Source organism: Entelurus aequoreus, linkage group LG13 (genome assembly GCF_033978785.1).
Source record: "Entelurus aequoreus isolate RoL-2023_Sb linkage group LG13, RoL_Eaeq_v1.1, whole genome shotgun sequence".
NCBI classification, from domain to species: domain Eukaryota; kingdom Metazoa; phylum Chordata; class Actinopteri; order Syngnathiformes; family Syngnathidae; genus Entelurus; species Entelurus aequoreus.
Genome location: NC_084743.1, coordinates 44,694,313 through 44,719,827, shown reverse-complemented (window position 1 = coordinate 44,719,827; position 25,515 = coordinate 44,694,313). Strand labels below are relative to the sequence as shown.

At 40.6% G+C, this 25,515-nt stretch overlaps 1 protein-coding gene across 4 annotated transcripts in view; it reads right to left on the bottom strand.

The window, feature by feature from the left end:
* The window catches only part of usp2a (ubiquitin specific peptidase 2a), a 98,607-nt gene that overhangs the window by 59,742 nt on the left and 13,350 nt on the right, over positions 1-25,515 (bottom strand). The window contains exons 2-3 of one of the 4 annotated variants that reach the window (XM_062067894.1): positions 24,694-24,794; positions 4,272-5,046 (exon numbers count right to left, since the gene is read on the bottom strand). In XM_062067894.1, coding sequence (XP_061923878.1) covers positions 4,272-4,985 — 714 coding nt within the window. In that variant the 5' untranslated portion in view covers positions 4,986-5,046; positions 24,694-24,794. Of the gene's footprint in view, positions 1-4,271; positions 5,047-5,129; positions 5,426-5,740; positions 5,770-21,940; positions 21,997-24,693; positions 24,795-25,515 lie in introns of those variants that run through there. The other 3 variants (XM_062067896.1, XM_062067897.1, XM_062067895.1) reach the window with 3 other exon arrangements.

Here is a 25,515-nt window from a genome sequence, read left to right as displayed (position 1 = left end):
CGTGGTTAAGGGCGTGGTTAATAGGGGAGTATATTTACAGCTAGAATTCACCAACTCAAGTATTTCATATATATATATATATATATATATATATATATATATATATATATATATATATATATATATATATATATATATATATATATATATATATATATATATATACATATATATACATATATATATATATATATATATATATATATATATATATATATATATATATATATATATATACATATACATATATATACATATATATATATATATATATATATATATATATATATATATATATATATATATATATATATATATATATATACATATACATATATATATATATGAAATACTTGACTTTCAGTGAATTCTAGCTATATATATATGTATATATATATATTTATTTTATTATACATATAAATAAAATAAATACTTGAATTTCAGTGTTCCGGAGGCTATCCAGTAGATGGCAGTATTGTCCTGTTTAACTTCTCCGTTCATGACTGAGTATATCATTTCGGCCACCGTGTTCAATGGAGAAGTCTGTTCTACAAAATGTACAGGCAACATACCCCTTCCCCTTCGAACTGTCCTGGATGAACTGAAATTATTGTTTCCATTCGTTTTGGAACTTGCAAGCGTATTTCTTCATCTTGCTCGTCGACGGCGTTGCCATTTCTGAAACTTCCTCGTTCTTCTGCTTCGTCTCCTTGTTGTGTGTGCAGTTGTGCATTCTACTCTCTAAAAGCCGTAGATGTTATGACGTCATTGGGCAGGTAAGCTGTTTATATTGTGGGAAAGCGGACGTGAGAACAGGCTGTCCCCACTGAGGTCCGCATTGAGCTGGAGGGGGCGTGGCCTCCAGCTCCGGCTGAATACCGGGAGTTTGTCGGGAGAAAATTTCTGCCGGGAGGTTATCGGGAGAGGCACTGAATACCGGGAGTCTCCCGGTAAAACCGGGAGGGTTGGCAAGTATGGCACTCATTTTTACATTCTCTTCTCGCTCCATGCAGAGAATCAACAGCGAGACAGCAAGATGGCGCAACCAAACTTGATAGTTGATATTGTTACGCAATTGGCTGTTTAGCGTGTCCCTACCATTGGTTCACAGATCACTTCCTGTTTTGGCAGATTCCCAGACTACGAGTTCCTTTGTCCATGCAACCAACTATGCTTCATTTTTTTCGCCCCCCCCCCCAGAAAAAAATATATACTGTAAATTTTGTATTATAAGCCACTACTTTTTTCCTAGGCTTTGAACCATGCGGCTTATAAAACGGTGCAGCTAACTTATTGATTTTTCTTCGCTGACGGCCGGCTATAATGTAAGTTAAAAAACAAAAAAAACAAGCAAACACACTGAATAGGTGTTATTGTTTGTGCTATGGTGCCATCTTTTGGACGAGTTTGCTCACTGCATGTGCTACAGTGGCTGCATTGCCTTTCTGTTTAGACTGCGCTATGAACCTACCGGAAGAACGGTTGCCGTTTGGTCTTCTAGCCTTTCTACTCGTACGGATTCTTCATTTATTACTCCAAGCAACGTTTGTAAATTTTACAGTATAACAAAACACTTTTTACTTACTAAACCGTCCCAATGTGTGATGTCTGCATAATTGTTTTTATGCATATTTGTACATGCTGTGGTAATGTAATGACGCTAGCGTCGTTAGCGTTAGCTACTATTATAACACTTTTACGAGTGACTTTGTTCGTATTATTAACTTACAAAGGCATTCTTTTTGTATTGTTTCAGTTTCACAAATTTACCAAAGTGTCACCGTCGACTTTTTGAGTCAGTTTAGCTGATTTGAGAGCTAGCTTCTGCAGCTAGTGGGTCCATGACGATGGCTTCTGTTTTGTTTGATCAGCTGCGTGACAAGCACCGTTTGGAAACAATTAAGGTAATAAACATTTAAAAAATCTTTGTATGTTAATAACTAATCTCACAACGGATCTGTCTGCGGCTTATAGTCCTGTGCGGCTAATATATGGAAAATATCTTATTCTTTTCAAATTTAGTGGATGCGGCTTGTATCCCTGTGCACTCTATAGTCTGAAAAATACAGGATATTGAATGTTTTATCGAAAGCATTTTTATTTACTGTATATCGATTACGCGTCTATCGTGATATATATTGATATTGTTTTATTGGCCCAGCCCTAGTTCAATGTTTAAAATTAAGAAAACTTCGCCAAATACACTCCAACAGCTTTATTTGTTCTTTGAAAATAACTTTTTTCTCAAGCCTAATGGTGATTTAATAGTTTATTAGGCTGTCTGTTAAATGTAAAAGTTATGCGATATTAAGAAGTGAGACATTATGTAATTTTAGCCTACCAGAGATTAATCAATGTAACTTACATGAGATACACATTTCTTTGACATTCAAAATGAGCAAAATGCATTTAATCAATGCACTAGCTTGATGCTAAAATACATTAAAAAAAATCCCACACACGTGTTGACAATTACCACGACCAATTTTACATGGCGATGTCGAAAGTCTCCAAATATGATAACTAAATTGACAACTAAGATTCACAATGCACTTAAACAGCTGATGTATAGCAAACATAAATACTTACAGGAAATCACTTTCTACATAAAGTTTTTTTATAACCGAACACGCAGAATGTCAAACTTAATCTAAAATAGTTGATCATTTTCTTTCATGGCCTTATGCCTAATTCATTGACCCAACTAGATGTAAGTACATGTTGTGCCTCCATAGTTTTGCAGTTCTGGAACTTGTGAGCATAGGAGGTGTGGGCCACCAGATACAAGTGGTACCTCAATTTACGAGCACATTGCGTTCCACTACTGACATACTACTGAAAAGTCCACTTTGGTGATTAAATCTCTATAAATCTTGTGAAAAGCACCCCTGGTCCAAACAAAAGACAAGAACATTGTCAAGGAGCTTCCTCATAAATGCCATATAGGTGTTTGTGCTAAAGAAAAATGAAAGGATTACAATAATGGTTGGTGCTACATCCTCAGCAGCAGTCACACACCACAATATAAATTACCTACAACATTGACATAAAAACATGCGATATGTAAAAAAACATCTTCACCGTATCTCGTAACACTTGCGCTTCATGGGTGTCCACGCTTTTTTTCCACCACACAGAAAAAGGTTGTGCATTAAAGATGCTAAAACCAATCCAATGTAGGTCAATACATGCTCGGTTTTCGAAACAAATTAGCCACATCTTAGCATTTGTGTTATAGGTGACAAAGCATGTAGTTATTACTAGAATAATACATCCTATTAATTTTTTTTTGTTTTGCTTGCAGGTAAGCTGGGACCTATCACAGTAGGGTAACAACCTGGATTGCTCACGAATCACAGGGGACATATAGACAAACAACCAATCACACCATCACTGAAAGGGGACTGAACCCACACTGTATATAACTAAGTCAACCACTAGCTAACATTGAAGGCAAGAGAAAAAGTGTCATGATGCCCATAAAACCAGAAATTGAATATTAGTGTCTCAATCCTGGCCGCTATTTTTAAGGACCTACTGCAAAAATGTTAGTCTCAAGAAGGGTGGCATTAAATAAGCTATGCTTCTTGATACTCCTTTTGAAACATGTTGAATTGAGAATGTGTCAACATGTTATTTACTTCAATGTAATTTTATTTTAACATATTATAAATAAACTAGTTGTACCTGTGTCACATATTGCAGCTTCAACACATTGCTGACATTTTTGGGATATTTTTTATTATTTGAAGTCTAGGGGGCTCTCATAATGTTGAAACATGTATTTAGAAAGGTCATAAACAGTTTTTTTTATGCTCTAATTTATAACTACTACTTTGTGGAAATTCATTCATAACGGTAATGTCTGGAACCAATTTACAGCGATAAATGAGGGACGACTGCCAACCATTACCATTATCAACCCAGGAGGAAAGTGGGTCACCTGTGGTTTCTATCTTTAAGAAGCTCAGACATCAATAATGATAGCTAAATTGTGCTACTATACTTCAATGCCCTTGAACAATACTTTTAGTTTCCATATGCATCCATTCAGTGCTGCAATGTTATTAATAAAAGAGAAAAAGCAGCACCCCCGGCATTGGTAGAAAATGAATGGGATAGGATGGACGTTTGTACAGGTTCTTTAAAGCATTTATCTTACACAATAGCACCCTCGTTTGTTCAAAAAGAGTCGCAACAAAGCCTCTGCCAGAGAAATAAAATGATCTTTTTCTTAACAGTGTAGCATTCTAAGGTGAACATTCTCTTACCGTGGTTTGCCTGGAGGGGGACACAGCACTCATTGAAGAACTGTATGAAGTGCTGCTTCTGCTGAAGGGCTCCTTGGTGGAGCTCCATGAGGGGGACTCTTGAGTAGAGCTCCGTGACAGATTCGAGGAGTTAACGCCATAGGAGGTAGCCACGTCATTGGTTCGACTCCGGTAGCTCCTTGAGGTGCCGGAGGAGGAAGACGGGCTGGACGAGGTGGACGAGGCGTCATTGATAGCCAGAGAGGCCAAGTCCTTGCTTAAGTCACTCTGGGATGCTGATTTTCGTCGATTGAACGACATTCTGGAGGCCACCGGTGAAGAGGAGAGGTAGCTGGACTGGGCTGAGGGGGACGAATAGGAGCTGTATGCAGTGTAGGCTGACCCCCCACTAAGTCCAGAACCTGCATAGCTCTTGACAGGGGTTCGACTGAGGCTTTCACTGCGGCGGTTGCTGCTGCTACTCCCAAGGATGTCAGTCCGTGGGATGACCCGGCCACGGTCGGAGGTTGTGTAGTTTCGACTGTGGCCTGTGGTGCTGCTCAGGTAGCTGGACGAGGCGTACCCTGAGGATGAGGTAGGGGATTTGTAGGAGGAATACCTGTTCCGCTCGCCGTAGGAGCTAAGGCTAGGGGTTATGGAGGGACTGTAGGAGCTGTAGTGGCTGGTGTAGGACGGGCCAGCGTAGCGCTTGGCAGCGGAGGAGACGTGGGACATGCTGGCGGAGCTGCTGGGTTCTCAGCCACGGGGGAAGACGGCCTGTGGAAGACTGCATTGACTGCAACCAATGAGACATCGAGAAGTAAATTAGTTCACATCTACACAAGTCATCTCCATAGTAACGCTGCTGTGTACACTTACACACATGGTTGTCATTTTTCACTAAAAAATGTCATTTCCCGAGTGTTTCCACGGCAACACGTCACACACACACACACACACACACACTGCAAACGGTTTGTCAAGGAGTCTGTCGCATCACCGTTGCGTCACTTTGAAAAGTGCACAGCGCGCGCCGCCGCCGCCGCCGTTTGAAACCCTGAAGAACCACCCCGTGTTTAATGAGGCCACATAAACACAATGTTAAGGGATTGAACAGCATTCACACTCACTACTTTTTTATCGGCGGGTTTATTTCATTAATTGAGCTCCAACCCATCGTCATTCCGGTACGCGGTGAGAAAAACGCACTGACGGTGCTGTCGTGACGTCGTGCGTGATTCGTAATCCGTACAGATTAAAACTGTGCAAACTTTGGTGGCGACACTCGCGTCAGTCGACGAAAGACGGACAAGTAAATAATAAAGACAACGTTAAAAGCATCATTCAGCTTTTTTGTTTGGTTATTCAAACCAATTAAAAAAAAACAATTTGTTATTTACACCAATGTACCTTTCCGTTTTGTCAGTACACAACAAAACTAAAGTCGCTGGTCTCTAATAATATACAGAATGTTCATAAAAAATACTCACTTCCAAGCCTGGTAGCGATAGCGAAACTTCCATTTCCCATATGTGTCATATTAGTCGGATCCAAAAACCGGTTGTATCGACACTAAAGTAGTATCTCTATTACATCGATACTAACGTGATGAGTTCACTTTTTTGCTTATTTTCACACATGTCTTTACTTGTTGTGTTGTTTGTATTGTCAAACTTTATTGTTTACAAACCCAAAATATATGTTTACACACACAGAGGGTTAAAGTGGCATGATTATTTTTAGGACTATTTCATTTATATTCATAAATCTATTGTGATTATTTTTATTATGAGCCTATCTCAGCTGCATTCGGGCGAAGGCGGGGTACACCCTGGACAAGTCGCCACCTCATTGCAGGGCCAACACAGATAGACAGACAACATTCACACTCACATTCACACACTAGGGCCAATTTAGTGTTGCCAATCAACCTATTATATATAAGTACATATATATATAAATATATATATATATATATATATATATGCATACATGCATACATACACATATACATACCTACATCCATCTATACCAGGGGTGGGCAATTAATTTTCACCGGGGGCCGCATAAGCAACCCGAGCACTGCTGGAGGGCCACACGACAATATTTCAATTAAATTTTGCTCAATATTATTTTTGATATACCGTAAGATAAATAATAATGATGATAATAATAATAATAATTAATAATAATAATAATAATAATTTAATTTAACCTAACTTAACTTTATACAAAAGCAGATTGCTTTTGATGGTCACTTTATCCTGCATTATCCAACATTTTTCCCCATCAGATTTGGACAACCATCTGTTGTTAAAAATAGTTTTTAATCATATTTATTTTATATTGTTTTTTATATTGGTTTTATATGTAATTGTTTTTTCTTTTTATTCAGTCATTGGTGGAGCTAAGGATAATATTTGAATATTGTTTGTAATATTGTTGTGCAGCACTTTGGAAACATTTTGTTGTTTAAATGTGCTATATAAATAAAGTGGATTGGATTGTCACACCTGCCAGCTTGTCCCAACACGCATTTACCTCTGTGAACAAGTCATTACCTGTGGTTGTCTCTTTAATTGACTGCATCAGAGCTCTCATCCAAAGTTAGCGAAAAACAGTCCATGTCTCCGGGCATTATCAGCGCAACAAAGTCCAATAAGCACTCCTTAATAAACTCTCCGTCAGAAAACGCCTTACTTTTTCTGGCGCTTTTGTGAGAAATGACGAAACTTGTCCTGACGGCTGCATCTCTGGGGGTGTGAAATATGGCACAAAGTCCTTGTTGGGTTTGCAGTTTTACCATCAACGCATCAGCCTCCCTTGCGCGCGCTTCATCAGACACATTCCGGTATTTTCCCTCGTGTTTCTTCGTGTAGTGGCGATTAAAATGATATTTAAACACAGCAACCTGTGTACCACACATTAAGCACACGGCATTACCATTAATTTATGTAAAGAAATACTTGGCAGTCCATGTCTTGTTGGAAACACGCCAATCCTCATCAACTTTTCTTTTTTTAGCGTCTCATCACTTGTCTCTATGCACCTTCACTCACAGGTTCCCCCCGGACATACGGCATAAATAACACATTTCAAAATAAAAGCAGCACAGTTGTATTGCGCGCACGACATAGATGTTTTTTAAACTTTATTTTGTAATTTGTAATTGCGCCGTTCAATTCACTCACAATCGCACACGCGCATACGTCCACACGGAAGTAATACAAATAACGCTTTTCAAAACAAAAGCAGCACCGTTGTATTGCACACTCGACATAGATACTTTTTGAAATTTATTTTGTAATTTATGATTGGCCTCACGCGGGCCGGACAGGGATGCTCAAAGGGCCGGATGCGGCCCGCGGGCCGTACAATGCCCAGGTCTGATCTATACATACACATACCTACATCCATCCATACATACACATATACAATAATAACAACATACACACACACACACACACACACACACACACACACACACACACACACACACACACACACACACACACACACACACACACACACACACACACACACACACACACACACATATTAACAAACAAATCCCTACACAGGTCGGCAGAGCAGCAATCTATCCCCGGATCCCACTGTCCACCGAGAACCAGCCGATCACTTCACCCACCCACCTGTCCGGCCGCGCACCCACCTCCCCCCTGGTGACAACCCCCAACAAGCCCGCACCCAGACGATGGCACGACACCGGGCGCGAAGGACGGCGGGGCAGAGCACGAGGGCAGGCCCGGGCCGACACCCGACAATCCAACCAACACAACAACAAACGAGAATGAAGCCGGCAAGTTCGCCAACCACCAAGTGCACGCGCTGCCACAAGTCACAACATCTGCTACCCCCCTCATCGGACCGAGCAGCCATGGGCGCCTACACTACGAACAAATGGCAGCAGAAAAAACGGCTGTAATACCCCAGACAAGCAGGACCACTCAATCAAATCAAATAACTGCGACCGACAACCACACGCAAACAGGACCATGGAGACCATCATTTGGAGATGTCCGGATGGCCGGGTTGACAAGCTTAACGGGCCTTAATTTGCCCATGTCTGCCTTAAGGTAACAAATGTACCAGTATTGTCTAAGGCTCTTGTTGAGCCTCAAAAATGTTTTCCTGTTATTTTTTTCTGCTTGGTTGACTGTTGTCATACTTTAGATGTTCAACATTGCAATGTAAAATCATTCATGCTAATTGTTAACGGATGTATGACATTTGTAATGTACCGTAATTTCCGGACTATAAGCCGCACCTGACTATAAGCCGCACCAGCTAAATTTAGGGGAAAATACAGATTGCTCCATATATAAGCCGCACCCGACTATAAGCCGCAGGGTTTTGATGTGTAATTACCGTAGTATATAGGGGTTCCTGCTACCACGGAGGGGATTGTCGGGACAGAGATGACTGTTTGGGAAGGCAAAGCGTCCCATTTATTAACAATAAATCTTTCAATCATTCAATCAAACTTTCACATCTTTGACATGGCGAACAGCATTCGTGCAGAGTACAAATAATACAACGGTGCAAAGTAATACAAAGTGCTCGCCTGTACGTTATCAAAATAACCAGTCTACCGGTATATGAAAAGTCAGTCTTTAATCATTGTGTCATTGTCTTCCTCCTGCGTACTAAAACCACCGAAATCCTCTTCGTCGGTGTCGGAGAAGAACAGGCCGTAAATAAGCCGCACCCTTGTATAAGCCGCAGGGACCAGAACGAGGGGAAAAAGTAGCGGCTTATAGTCCGGAAATTACGGTAATTTAGCATCAAGCTAAGGGTTATGTTCAGTTTTATAAAAAAAACTGGAGAAAGTGTATTCCTGTAAGTATAGTTGATTTTATTTCATTTTATATTATGCTTACTACATATCAGTGTTTTAAGTGGATTATAAATCATATTTGTCTTTTTAATTGTCATATTTCGAAGCATTCAACATTGCCATGTAAAATCAGTCATGCTAATTGTTAACTTGTACATGGGATTTTAATGTAATTTAGCATCGAGCTCGTGCATTTGTTTAAATGCATTTGGCTATAGTCTGGCTTGGTCGTAACCCCAGGATGCAGAGTATAGGTCAAAAGAAAAGTTATTATTTATTGACAAAATCAAAGACGTGTAACAAAGCTCAAATAGACGTTGGAAGCACAAAATGCAAAGCAACACGTTGAAGTGCAAAGCAAATGATCCAGCCCGCCTCAGACAAGAGATGTGGTAGAGGCAAAAAATAATTGGAAAACAAAAATTAGAGCTGGACAAGAAATACAGTAAATACTGAAACTAAGGAAACCAATAATAAAGTTTAAACTGTCATGTGAGATCATGACACATTTTGTAATGTTGAATGTCACATGAATTATTTTGTATCTCATGTTATAATTGTTGATATAGTATGTTGATATAATTGATTTCTTTATGTTCACTTGTATAAAAAACTTTGTATATACTTTATTTCTGTATGTTCACTTGTATAAAAACTTTGTCTTTCTGTTGTCTATTTAATTGTAATATTTGAGGCATTCGACATCGCCATGTAAAATCATTAGTGCTAATTGTTAATGCGAGTATGAGATGTTTTAATGCAATTTAGCATCAAGTTAATGCATTTGTTCAAATGCATTTGAATGTCACATATTATTTTGTAACTTATAATCGATATTCTTTATTTTTGTATGTTCAGTTGCATAAAAATGTTCAAAATCAAATTGGTTTTGTGCTGGCACAATGGTATTTAGCTGTACCTCTAATTCAAAGAGCACTGTCTTTTAATTAAAATATAAGATATTTGAGTAAGATTTACTCTGTTTGGGTCAATGTTGGGTCCTGCAGCCAGACCAGTTGAGAACAACTGCTGGAGACAAACTTTCATCTGATTGGTAGAGTGCAAACATTTGAGTAGATCAATGTGTTAAAGATGCACTATTATGCAAAACTAACTTTTTTACCTAATGGTACTTGCTTTAGTCTATTTGGGATCTGCATGAGAAAATCTCGAACACTTGAAATCAAACCGCGAAGCTATGGCAGAGATATTTATAAAACAATATTGCCTTCCTTCTTCCTGCGTGTGACGTCAAATATGGAATAAATTTACCCAAACATAAAAGGGACAAGCGGTAGAAAATGGATGGATGGATCTTTGCGCGAGTCAGCCAATATAAATTGATGTAAAACGGCTGTGCCACATCATGTTGACGATGACACCCAATGAAGGAAAATGCTCTGTTTTCTTTAACCAGCAGAAATCAGGACACTAACTTTTAGCCTCATCGAAAGTAAAAAGTGCCTTTTAACTTTTATGATTTGTGGGAATGTGCCTTAAACTGAGAAGAAGTCGCTTCGAGTGTGTAAAAAGATTAGCCCTGCTTGAACCACAAACCTTCACAAAAAGATGGATTTTCCCCAAAAAAAATACTTTTAATGGCGGGCTCAGTGACTACCATCTATGGCAATGGAGGAGGCAATGAAACGGTAAGTAATAATAGTAGGTTAGAAATGTGAGTAACACGTTAGCAATGTTAGCTTGATTTGTTGTATAGCTAGCTTAGCCTTCTAATGCAAGACATTGGCATCACTGTCCAACTGTGCCCCATTTTCATATAGAGCAAACAGGTCAACTGAGGATGCTATAGTAACAGGCCTGCACCCTGCACTGACACACCTGGACAGAAGCAATACATATGTGAGAATGTTTTTGGTGGGCTTTAACTCAGCTTTTCAATACAGTCATTCCATATAAGTTAGTGCAGAAAATAAAATACACAACCTCGGTCTGAACAGTTCACTGTGTTTGTGGATACTGGACTTCCTCACCCTCAGCACAGGCGCACCACAGGGATGTGTCTTGAGTCCACTACTCTTCTCCATTTTTGCCCATGACTGTTCACCCTTACACCCCAGGAACACCATTGTTAAGTAAGCTGATGATACCACTGTTGTAGGACTGATTTCAGAGAATAACGAGACAGCCTACAAAGAGGAGATCCGGCACCTGACAGACTGGTGTATTGATAATAACCTGCAGCTCAACATCTCCAAAACAAAAGAGATGATAGTTGACTTCTGAAAATCCAAACGGACTGTACACTGCCCTCTGCTTTCGGAGGTAGGGAGTCAAGAGAGTGGACAATATCAGGTTCCTGAGTGAGCACATCTTGACAGACCTTTCCTGAAACACGCACACGAAACATCAGTTAAGGTCCACCTCCCTTCACCCCTGCCCACAAACGTTTACAGGTCGGTTATAGAAAGCATGCTGTTTGCCCAGCTGCACTCAGAACAGGAACCATCAGAAGGTGGTGAAAACAGCAGAAAGCATCATCGGCTCCCCACTGCCTGCTCTCACCGACATTTACACCGGCCGTCTGACAGAGAAGGCCAGCAGCATCGCACATCAAATTTACATTGGACACTGTATGTTTTCCCCTCTACGTTAAGAGAAAAAGGTTCAGGCACCACAGAAGCGGAAAAAACAGACCAAAAGTTTAGCTTCTACCCACGGGCTGCAAACATCATCACCCCCATCATTTAACTACCAAACATTTGACAACCAAACAATTACACAAAGTGACTCAGTAAAGAATCTGGGTATTATCTTTGACCCAACTCCATCATTTGAGTCACACAATAAGAGTGTTACTAAAACAGCCTTATTTCATCTCCGTAATATTGCTAAAATTTGTTTCATTTTGTCCACCAGCGACGCTGCGATCATTATTCATGCGTTCTTTACGCCTCACCTCGATTACTGTAACGTATTATTTTCGGGTCTCCCTATGGCTAGCATTAAAAGATTACAGTTGGTACAAAATGCGGCTGCTAGACTTTTGACAAGAACAAGAAAGTTTGATCATATTACGCCTATACTGGCTCACCTGCACTGGCTTCCTGTGCACTTAAGATGTGACTTTAATGTTTTACTACTTATGTATAAAATACTAAACGGTCTAGCTCCATCCTATCTTGCTGATTGTATTGTACCATATGTCCCAGCAAGAAATCTGTGTTCTAACAACTCTGGCTGATTAGTGATTCCCAGAGCCCAAAAAAAGTCTGCAGGCTTTAGAGCGTTTTCTATTCGGACTCCAGTACTCTGGAATGCCCTACCGGTAGCAGTTAGAGATGCTACCTCAGTAGAAGCATTTAAGTCCCATCTTAAAACTCATTTTTATACGCTAACCTTTAAATAGACCCCCTTTTTAGACCAATTGATCTGCCGTGTCTTTTCTGCTCTGCCCCCCTCTCCTGCGTGGAGAGGTTATTAGGTGACCACAGATGACGCGCTAGCTGTTCAAAGTCGGGACCTGGGGTGGACCACTCATCTGTGCATCAGTTGGTGACGTTTCTGCGCTGCTGACTTGTCTCTACTCAAGATGATCCCCTGCTGGCCCCACTATGGACTGGACTCTCACACTATTAACTAGATCCACTCGATGTCCATTGCACCGGTCACCCGGTTGATTGATTGAACACAAACTATGGCTATGTGATGGATAGTACTTTTACAGTGTACATGTGTCCCACTTATTTGTTTTTATAATGCATACTTTTATATTTATATATTGTGATTTCCAGTTTTTACTTCATTGTTATTTTAAATGATAATCCCCGGTGCTGCTAAACTGCATTTCATTGTATTCATGAAAGCAATGACAATAATGGAAATTCAATCTATGCAAAATTTGGACCAAAGAACCACTGTTACATGTTATATAGACCAAAATGAAGTGTTTTAAAAATAGAAAAAAAAACATGATGTCCTCACCAAGGCACGGAGCTCAGCAGCATCAACAACTAAATAAGTAAAAGAGTGAGGTGTTGCAGATCTGTGTATAGTTCAGAGTGGGTTGCTCCTCTTCTATAGCTATTTTTCTACGTGTTTGCTCCATGTTACTTTTTTGCTCTCTTGGCAGCCGACCTCCTCTTTGAATGCACCTTAAAGAGCAATTTCTCCTCCTTCACTCTTATGGCTTTCTCTCTGCCCCACTTCTCACTTGGTCTATCTCTCTTACCAAAAGTTTATCAATAATTCAAACATGTAGTAGGCATTATTTTCAGCTAACCAAACACACAAATGCAGGTCAAGCCGCACAGGCCATTGTACCGAGTAGCACTTGAGGTTAGCAACAAGAACAGTTTAGTGCCATGACAGTTTTATGATGGGATGGAATCTAAAACTAAACCTAAACTGTCCTGTATTCCAGAATATTTGGTAATGAAGCCATACATAATTAAGATACAAGGTCACAAGAGACAAAACCAAATATATTAAGGTTTGTCTAGGTGAGTCTAAGTTGACTTGTTAGACATGAGCTTCTCTTATGGATGAAAACTAATGCTTCCCATTAAACCTAATGGAGCTTGAGAGGTGTTACAAAGAGGAATAGGCAAAGAGGAATGGGCTAACCGGCCCAAAGATACACTACCGTTCAAAAGTTTGGGGTCACATTGAAATGCCCTTATTTTTTAAGGAAAAGCACTGTACTTTTCAATAAAGATAACTTTAAACTAGTCTTAACTTTAAAGAAATACACTCTATACATTGCTAATGTGGTAAATGACTATTCTAGCTGCAAATGTCTGTTTTTTGGTGCAATATCTACATAGGTGTATAGAGGCCCATTTCCAGAAACTATCACTCCAGTGTTCTAATGGTACAATGTGTTTGCTCATTGGCTCAGAAGGCTAATTGATCATTAGAAAACCCTTGTGCAATCATGTTCACACATCTGAAAACAGTTTAGCTCGTTACAGAAGCTACAAAACTGACCTTCCTTTGAGCAGATTGAGTTTCTGGTCAAGTAAACGCTCAAAATGGCCAGAAAAAGAGAACTTTCATCTGAAACTCGACAGTCTATTATTGTCCTTAGAAATGAAGGCTATTCCACAAAATTGTTTGGGTGACCCCAAACTTTTGAATGGTAGTGTAGGTCTGCCAAGCTTGTTGCATCATATTCAAAAAGACTTGAGACTGTAAAGGCTGCCAAAGGTGCATCAACAAATTATTGAGGAAAAGCAGTGAATACTTATGTACATGTGTTTTTCTATTTTTAATACATTTGCAGTTTGTTTAAAAAAAACCAAAAAAACAGCCTTTTTACATTGTCATTATGAGGTAGTATGAGTAGAGTTTTGAGGACAAAAATGAATGTATTCTATTTTGGAATAAAGCTGAAACATAACAAAATGTGGAAAAAGTGAAGCACTGTGAATACTTTCCGGATGCACTGTAAGTCAAAAGTATTGGTTTTGGCAATATTGCCTCACTATTTGGTGCTGATTTATCCTAAAATACAGGTGACCATGTATAAAAAAAACTAAACATAACTACCTTAACATCTAAAACTTTTCAATTTGTTCTGTCTAGTCATCACTCAATAAACTAGATGGTCACACCAGCTTTAGTACCGAGACATGCATACAGTAACTCTCTCTAGTCCGTCCCTTAAATAATGTTTGTGTGCAACATAAACAACACTTTTCTTAGTTCCAAGACGTAGAAGCAGCTAAAAAATACTACTTTATCTCATAAAACTACTGTAGTTGTTTGTAGTACATTATATTATGTTTTTCAAACAATAATTCATATATTAGAGTTTGTTTTTATTTTTAAAACGCATGTTACATTTTTAAATTGTGGTATTTTGGGAAGACCCAGCAGAGATAACATTAATTTTAATTAATTTTAATAAGTTGGGCTCATTTGAGATACAAATGTTTTGAGTTACAAGCTCTGTCGTGGAACGCAATGTGCTTGGAAGTTGAAGTAACACTGCACTTGTTAATTTACTGTGCATAGCTTTTTACTTTCTGCTGTAACGCAGTTCCACCTAGACTTCTTAAAGTTTACCAACATGTAATTCTTGAGCTCTGAATGTTTAGCAGCTAGTTTAGTGATCAGGAAAAGAACTGCAATGATTCATTGATTACATTTATAAATTAGATCAGAAAAAATATTACATTTTTATTCTGTTGCTTTGATTTAATGAGTGTAATAATAATGCATAAAATACGAAACACAAAAACTGCCCAGAAGTTTAAAATATGTGGACATAGTTTCCGCACGGCCCAAAAAAACAGCACAGTGGTGGTGTGTGGTTGCCATGATCTGTGTGGTGGCGAAAACCAGAGTTTATTTTAATTTTATATATTTTATTAGTGACAGTTGCACACATGTTAAAAGTGTAATTTAAATCTTGATGATGTGCATTTATTACAAAAAAGAATTAAGGTTATGGCAAGCAAAAAAAAATCTATGTTTATTTTAAGTATTTTCCGTAAAATATGCAATTGAGACTATAAAGTGTGTTTTATCCGATTACTCAATTAATCTAATAAACACATATATAAACTACTAAAATCATCGATAGCCGCAGCTCAAATTAGTATGCCTTCTTGTTTAGTCCTGCTTGCTCTTCTTACTCAGTGTGTAACATGATTAACCTCATACTTCAGTCTTTAAATGATAATGACACTTGTAAGAAATGCAGTTAATTTGCCGATTATTAACTTAGGGGAGCGACTCTGCATTGTGTATGGATATAAACAGTTAGCTGCTAGCCACCTCTGTCCAAAATTCAAGTATCAGCCAGAGGTGATCAACTTTTGTGACAAGCATTTAAATTATCAGAATTGGCCGATCACATACTTTTTCACGGAAACTGAATGGTGGTCGATCGTTTAGAGCTTCCCAAGTCAGGACATATACCTTTACTGATTCACACTAACCCTGCTACAAAAGATACACATTTGGAAACTGCACTGAAAGGGATTTATTCTAACTCTCCGTGATGTGAACATTAAATGACAGAAAACAGATAAAATCAGCAATTTAAAATTGAACATTCACAAGAATATAAATAAATAAATGTGCTGCTAAATATGCCCTAAGAATGCTGTCAACTGACTTTTTGGATTAGGCTGCAACTGTGATGCCTTGGCAAAGAACTGGAGATTGGGGTTTCATAACAGGTCTCAGAAAACCTTTTAACTCCTGGGCTTGAGAAGAAATATGCAAATAAAACACATCTTTGCTACTGGGTAAAAGTAAATGATGCTGCTTGTTCAGTGACTTTTAGCGGTAGAGGAATCACACTTCTCCCATTAAAAGGACTAAAACATAACCCATGCAAAAAGTAGGAACAGTAAAACATTGGCAAAAAGCCACATACGGAAGTGTGTAAGCTGTGCTGGGTTGGGCTGTTACAAGTGACTATATATACTCTGAAATTTGAGGAGATAGGATATTGCTGATGTCTATAAAGGCCTCTCGGACAGCTCACTCTGCCCACTTTCAGCACATCAGCTGTAAAACTGCTTAATATCAAACTCGGCTCCTCTACTTGACAACTTGATATCAAAAGCCACATGAGAACCTGCAATAGTTTTGCCTTTTATTTATTTTTAACTGATGCTGTAAATAATATGACTAGATATGACGGAAAGGAAATCAAACTCAATAAATGTAAACCATTACAAGTACAGTGTGTAAAAACTGTGATTAAGCAAACTTTCGTTTTGACTGAGGTGGAGGCTTATCTCTATACTGCTTGTGTTACAAAAGGATTAACTTTTCAGTTCCAAACGCTTAAACGTAAACTAGCTGCTAGCTGAAAATGGGCTCTGGGGCAATCACATGTAACCTGACTAAGCCCTCTGATTGGCACAGCAGCAATAGGGGCAGTTCGTTCTTGTTGGAGGGACACTGGTGCTTGAAAAAACTGATGTGTGTTGATAAATGTGTGCATTACTAACTGAAAGACATCTCCTTTTTGACTCATTTTATTTCTTTACTAAAGTGTGTTGGATCAGTGTTAATGTGTAAAAATTGGGAGAACTTGCGATTGGAATGCACTAATTTTTAAAGGGGCCGTATGATGAATTTAGCATTTTCTGACTTATAAATGTTCATACAATGTTGAATGCTCATGTTAAAGAATGCCAAAGTGTCAAATTATGAGGTTCATGCATTTTGACTTGGGCTTGCACGCAGTTGTTGATGCCTCAGTAGGGTTTTGCAGTTTGGCTACGTCGTGATGTCAGAGCTAGGTGGACAAACTTATTTGGACATTAAGTCAAGCTTCCACACAGAGAGGGCCCTCTACCAAAAAAAAAAGCTGCTATTAGCTGCTTTTTTAATGCAGAGTCTGAATCCATCAGCCAGTGTGGAGGTGTACCTAATTTTATGACCGGGTGAATCTACCTTATGTTTTTGAAGTTTACTTCCGACTGTGTCTGAAACCAAAATAGTGGTGACAACTAAGGATGTCCGATAATATCGGACTGCCGATATCATCGGCTGATAAATGCATTACAATGTAATATCGGAAATTATCGGTATCGGTTTCAAAAAGTAAAATGTATGACTTTTTAAAACGCCGCTGTACGGAGTGGTACACGAACGTAGGGAGAAGTACAGAGCACCAATAAACCTGAAAGCAGGGGTGCTCACACTTTTTCTGCAGGCGAACTACTTTTCAATTTATCAAGTCGTGGGGATCTACCTCAATCATATATATAATTTATATTTACTTATTTATGAAATATATGTTTTTGTTAACAAGTTAAAGGTGTTTAATGATAATGCAAGCATGTTTAACACATATAGTTAATATTGTTAATAAATTAAAGGTGTTTAATGATAATACAAGAATGTTTAATACAAACAGTTAATATTGTTAACATGTTGAAGTTGTTTTAAGATAATGCAAGCATGTTTAACACATATAGTTAATATTGTTAACAAGTTAAAGGTGTTTAATGATAATACAAGCATGTTTAACACATATAGTTAATATTGTTAACAAGTTAAAGGTGTTTAAAGATAATACAAGCATGTTTAACACATATAGATTCCTTTCTTTCATGAAGACAAGAATATAAGTTGGTGTATTACCTGATTCTGATTAATTGCATTGATTGGAATCAGACAGTGGTGCTGATAACATCCGCATTTTCAAATGGAGGAGAAAAAAAGTCCTCCTTTCTGTCCTATACCACATGAAAGTGGTTGGTTTTTGGCATCTTATTTGTCCAGCTTCCATACTCCTTTGTATAAACTTCACAAGAAATACACTGGCGGCAAACTCCGTAGCTTGCTAGCTTGTGCACGCCAGCTTTCTGAGACTCTTAGCGCAGGCAGGATGAAGCAGAGCTTTTATTGTGAAGGCAGGAACTGTGCAGTCGGTCTTTGGAGTTTTGACGACAGGTACGGCGCCAGAGTCTGTTGAAATAAAAAGTGTTTTTCGCCTTCCTGTCGGTAATTTTTTCTTAATAATGAGCTGGCAGCAGCCAGCGTCATCTCAGAAGACCCTCGGGTGCCGTGAATGTCAATCAAGTGACGAAAGTGATGTCATAGTGAAGATTTATGAACGCTCATTTTTAGGACTATTTTTTTAATGCCTGGCTGGCGAACGACTGACACACCCTCCGCGATCGACCGGTAGCTCGCGATCGACGTAATGAGCACCCCTGCCTTAAAGGCACTGCCTTTGCGTGCCGGCCCAGTCACATAATATCTACGGCTTTTCACACACACAAGTGAATGCAAGCAAACTTGGTCAACAGCCATACAGGTCACGCTGAGGGTTGCCGTATAAACAACATTAACACTGCTACAAATATGCGCCACACTGTGAACCCACACCAAACAAGAATAACAAACACATTTCGGGAGAACATCCGCACTGTAACCAACATAAACACAACAGAACAAATATCCAGAACCCCTTGCAGCACTAACTCTTCCGGGACGCTACAATATACACCCCCCCCCCCCTCCTCCCACCTCTCAGGGAGAGCATGTCCCAAATTCCAAGCTGCTGTTTTGAGGCATGTTAAAAAAAATAATGCACTTTGTGACTTCAATAATAAATATGGCAGTGCCATGTTGGCATTTTTTTTCCATATTTTGAGTTGATTTATTTTGGAAAACCTTGTTACATTGTTTAATGCATTCAGCGGGGCATCACAACAAAATTAGGCATAATAATGTGTTAATTCCACGACTGTATATATCGGTATCGGTTGATATCGGAATCGGTAATTAAGAGTTGGACAATATCGAAATATCGGAATATCGGATATCGGCAAAAAAGCCATTATCGGACATCTCTGGTGACAACTATAAGATACATATTTAACTTGGTACATTTTCAAAAGATACATTCAGATACTTTTGGAGCGGGTGAGCTGTGGTTTCATTTGCAATCTGGAAGCGCCTCCAGAATCGAACATTTTGCAGACAGACTCGAGTGATAAAAGTGACAGTGGAGAAGAAGTTACGCAAAATTCTCACCAAAGCATGTACAATACATATTATCTGGACCACAAGGAACTGTTTTAAATGTAGATTACTGTCATCATAGGTCCCCTTTAAATAGGGCTGTACGATTAAGGAAAAAATAATAATCTCAATTATTCTGATTGATATTTTAATCACGATTTATTGCATGATTATTAATTCATTGGAAAACAAAAGTATGTATTGTACCACCAAATTTAACTTTAAATATAGTTTAAAAAAATAGTAACGAATAAACCACAACAAGTAAAATAATAACAATACATTTAAATAACAATAGTAATATAAAAAACAATAACATACATTTTTCTCATTTTTATTGGTGTAATACATCTTTGGACAATTTTGACCAGTAATTTAGGTCAACGCATAATACATCTGTAAATGTATCAGAAAGTGCTTTTAATACATTATGCTTGTGTAAGGTACTTTTTGAAACCTTTACTTTGTTAGCGCGGTCAGACCAGATGTGGCGCACCATTATTGTGAAGGGAGTGAGTGTGCTTTGCTGTTCTCAGCTTGACGAGTAAAGAGGCGATTGAGGGGCTACAGTAAAAAACAAGTTTCTCCTGCTGTTTGTACATTAATGTTACATCCATGAATGATGTTGTTCACAACATAACAAGCAGATGAGATGTGTTGTGGGTGTATGGGTTGTTCTTTCTAGCTTTAGCTTCGTTGTTTAGTCGCTGTTTCAAGTGACCGTCTCTACGTTGTTTTTAGTTCAGGATGAGGCGGTTGAGTGTTGGAATGAATGAGTGGTATCAGACATTTATTTTCCCAAACAAATGTCCCTTCTCCTCACAGTGACATAATTTCACATATATTTATGTCAATATCCCTGATATTCTGCCTTTAACAGCGGATTCCGTTTTAACGTGGAAATCATATGCCTTATTTCTTTTATTGAGTTTAGTGATTATTGATTAAGCATACTAGCGCTGTGTCAAATAAAATGTAGCAACCATGGTGAGATCCCAAACTTTGAGTAGACGTGGTCTTTTTTCACTCATTTGCTCCTCATCCGTTTCACCATTACAAGTGCTGGAAGTTGCATGTACAAATTATATTTTCATGATAATGAGAAGACATAATCGAAATCGAAATTCGATTAAATGTCCAGCCCTACCTTTAAAGTCTAATGAACCAAACATTTCATCCCCTTCATGACCTCTGGGGACACCCTAGGCGTCCCAGACCCCTATAGAAGACCCCTTGTAAAGTTACCTACAGATCGATGGAACACGCTCCATCTATCTGTTGTCATCTTTTAACATGTGACTAATTTACACACAATAGTGGAGACTGCGTTTGAAAACACCACCAAAAGTTCCGTTATTTTCTGCTCTGTCATCCACAACTTTCAGACATATTCTCCGTGTATGATTTAGGGTTGAAAATAACTTATGTTCCAACTAGTGTTGTCAAACGGTTATTTTTTTTTCAAATCGGATTAATCACACATTTGGGATGTGATCCCAGTAAATTACTTGCTTGCATAATCTAAATCCACTCTAAAAAAGACCCCAATATTTTGACACAAATGCAAATTACCTGTCAGAATGTCATAAAATAATTAGCTTTTTTTATATGATCGTACATCACTCATGCTAACAGTATTATCTAAAGTGCCATCAGGAATTAGTCTAAAGTGTAATTTGTCACAGAGGACACCATTCGGAGTCTCTTCACTCATCTTTGCACTGACGGATGAAATGGCCAGATCACTGACTTCCGCAGCCTTTCAGGTGATGATCTGCGGTTAAGGTAAAGGAGCATGTGGGGTCAAAATAAATTCGGTGATTAATCTACGTTGATACATGATTAATGCGATACATTTTTCTGATTACATTAAATTGCGGGGATTGGTTGAATATGATTGAATTTGTGCCATTGCAATGTCACGAAAACCTGAAGGGTGTCATGTCTGTTCATGTTTTTGTTTTGGCCATGTGTTTGTTTTTTGGACTCTTTTTAGTTCCTGGTTGCACTTCCTTGTTTGGTTTGGTTTCCATGGTCACCCATTAGTTTTCACCTGTCTTGTCACGCACCTGTTTCACGTTTTGAGTCACGCACCTGTTTTCACTGATCATGTCACTATATAAGCTTTTCTGTTTCTGTTGTTCGTCCTGGCGACATCACATTCATCTTCTCCACACATTTATGCTCTGCTCATGTTATCATCGTTTTTCTATAGTCCATGCTGATCTTCTCATGCCAAGTAAGTTTTTGTTTAATAGTTTTTGTGCCCTTGTGCAAGTCTTTTGTTTTGTCATAGTCAAGTTTTTACCTCCGCTGTGAGCGCTTTTTGTTTGTACCTTTTTTTGAGTTAAAATATTAAACATGTCCTCACCTGCACGCCACGTATGGTCCAATTCATTTGCACCACGGGAGAGCAAACCACGCCACAGACCAAGTCATGACAGATGTCGCCAGCTAAAAAGTTCTCCAGCAAGTTTGGACGAAGGAACGTGGGAGGTCCTGCGCGCCATGGAAGCCGAGACACTTCGCTATTCCCCCATGGAGCGCAAGGACCTCATGTGGGGTCCGACCGGCAAACTGGTGCCGATCAGCTCCGTTTGGCCCGGGGACGTTGGCACGTCATCCCTGTCCCGGAAGCGCCGCTCCAGACCGAGGACGTCAGGGAAGGTGAGCGGACAGCACGCTGCGCTCCCGCAAGCTCCTCCCCCTCCGGGCGGAAATGGGCCGCAGCCTGCCCGGCTTCCCCAGGATGACATAGACCAAGATTTTTTTTCCTGAATTCTTTTTCTTTTGATCACCCGCCCCCAGCAAAAGACTCTAAGTCCAAGATAGAGCACTATCAAAACATGTTTTTAGAAATAAGAGCATGTCAATCACAGTCACCCAGTTTTCATGCCCCGCCCCCCAGGACTCAAGTCACGCCCAAGTCAAGAAACTATTCCTTTTTTTCACCCACAAAAGCCCAGGTGGGGGGGAAGGAAAGACATTTTGGACAATTTAGAGGGGAGGATTTTGCCCCCCTCCTGACCTCCCTCCACCCACCCCAAAAGACGGTTCCAGACCGCGGGGAGCGCGTCTGGGATCCGCTCCTTGAGGGGGGGGCTAGGGCTGGGAACTGTTCAGGTGGGGTGGGTCAGCATCGCCATGCCAAGCCACAGCCTCCAGCCACCACCACCTGAATTTCGTCACGCCAAGCCACAGCCTCCAGCTCGGCCACCACCACCTGAATTTCGTCACGCCAAGCCACAGCCACCAGCACGGCCGCCACCACCAGTCTTTCGACCTGCCAAGCCACAGCCTCCAGCTAGGCCACCTCCACCTGCTCCACGCCCTGCTCCAAGGCTATCAACATGCCTAGCAGCTCCACCATGCCAAGCTCCACCATGCAAAGCGCCACCAGTCGCAGCTTCACGCCAAGCGCCACTAGTCGCAGCTTCACGCCAAGCGCCACCAGTCGCAGCTTCACGCCAAGCGCCACCAGTCGCAGCTCCACGCCGCCAAGTGCCGCCAGTAGTAGCACCACGCCAAGCTCCGTTACCTGCTCCCCGACGCCGAGCTCCGTTACCTGCTCCCCGACGCCAAGCTCCGTTACCTGCTCCTCGACGCCAAGCTCCGTTACCTGCTCCACGACGCCAAGTGCCGCCAGTCGCAGCTTCACGACGCCAAGTGCCGCCAGTCGCAGCTTCACGACGCCAAGTGCCGCCAGTCGCAGCTTCACGACGCCAAGTGCCGCCAGTCGCAGCTCCACGACGCCAAGTGCCGCCAGTCGCAGCTCCACAACGCGACCCCTCAAGCCAAGACCAAGATCCCCCAAGTCCAAGCCAAGACCAAGATCCCCCAAGTCCAAGCCAAGACCAAGATCCCCCAAGTCCAAGCCAAGACCAAGATCCCTCAAGTCCAAGCCAAGACCATGTCCAAAACCCCCCACGCCAAGACCATGTCCAAGACCAACCATGCCAAGACCAAGTCCAAGACCACCCTCGCCAAGACCAAGACCCAGACCCTCGCCAAGACCCTCCAAGCAGCCAAGACCCTCCAAGCAGCCAAGACCCTCCAAGCGGCCAAGACCAAGCTTCGCCGCTGGCTTCGTCTGCTGCACCCGCACCTGCGGCTTCAACGCCTGCAATGACGACGACGCTCCTGCCTCCTCGCCTGCCACGGTTGTGGCCACTACCTGGTCGTCCGCCACGCCAAGTGCGCCTACCTCTTCGTCGGCCACGCATGTGGCCCTTCCCGGGTCGCCCACCTCGCCTGTGGTGGCGGCGTTCCACTCGCCGCCGCCACATGACTATGCCTCTGTGGATTCGGGGCCACTTGGCCTGGCGACCCACCGCCATGTCCCCCTCCAGCCCTCCCATGACTCTTGATCCTGTTTTGTGTTTTGTTTTTTGGACATCTGGGATCTGTCCGTAAGGGGGGGGGGGGGGGGGGGGTTTCTGTCATGTCTGTTCATGTTTTTGTTTTGGCCATGTGTTTGTTTTTTGGACTCTTTTTAGTTCCTGGTTGCACTTCCTTGTTTGGTTTGGTTTCCATGGTCACCCATTAGTTTTCACCTGTCTTGTCACGCACCTGTTTCACGTTTTGAGTCACGCACCTGTTTTCACTGATCATGTCACTATATAAGCTTTTCTGTTTCTGTTGTTCGTCCTGGCGACATCACATTCATCTTCTCCACACATTTATGCTCTGCTCATGTTATCATCGTTTTTCTATAGTCCATGCTGATCTTCTCATGCCAAGTAAGTTTTTGTTTAATAGTTTTTGTGCCCTTGTGCAAGTCTTTTGTTTTGTCATAGTCAAGTTTTTACCTCCGCTGTGAGCACTTTTTGCTTGTACCTTTTTTTGAGTTAAAATATTAAACATGTCCTCACCTGCACGCCACGTATGGTCCAATTCATTTGCACCACGGGAGAGCAAACCACGCCACAGACCAAGTCATGACAAAGGGACCGGTTATTCTGCCGTCTGAAGTCATTGATCCCGTACGAGAGAACTGAAGATGCAAGCTACTGTGATTGATGGTGTCAAACAGACCATTACTACATATACTGTATTGCACCTGATATGATCGATAATGCAGTGCTACATGTGCTACACATCCTCTGAAGTGTGTGACTCTGTTACCTGCCGTAGCAGTTCCCATAGACTGTGAAGGGCGGCTTGCCCTGCTTTTGGTCCCACAGAGTCCACACGCTCAGAGTGATGCGTTGCCACACTGACCCCACCTGAAGAAAATATAAAGACAGAACACATGACAAAATGCTGTAGATGCAACAGAACCGACTGCAAAGAGCTTTTAAATGTGTAACTCTTACGACAGTTTGACTCATTTTGAATCATCATGAATAAAATATATTTATAATAGGTTATTCAAATTGAAGAAGCAACAGTGATTGGGGGCGATATGGCTCGGTTGTAGAGCGGCCCTGCCAACAACTTGAGGGTTCCAGGTTTCGATTCCTGCTTCCACCATCCTTGTCATCGCCGTTGTGTCCTCGGGCAAGACACTTTACCCACCTGCTCTAACTAGCACCCTCAGTGGTTTAAATGTAGCTTAAAGAAAAAGCGCTATCCATCCATCCATCCATCCACTTTCTACCGCTTGTCCCTATCGGAGTCGCGGGGGGTGCTGGAAAGCGCTATATGAGCATAATTAATTTCACAAAGACAACGTTGGCGTTCTAGAAGTAAATTGGTTGACTCCATCTTGAAACAATTTACTACATAGCTGCTTTTATTTCAAAGCTTATACAATCATTTATCTACTGAAAACTTTAGCATTAGCTGGTACTAGGAGTGGGCGATACTGCAAATGATGATATCAATTCAGGTAAATACACATTTTTCAAGATCATTGCATTATTTTGTGATTTTGGCTTTAATTTGTGAATTGTTGTTTATAATCAGAACAAACACAGGGCAAATAATTTAGGCAGAAACATATTT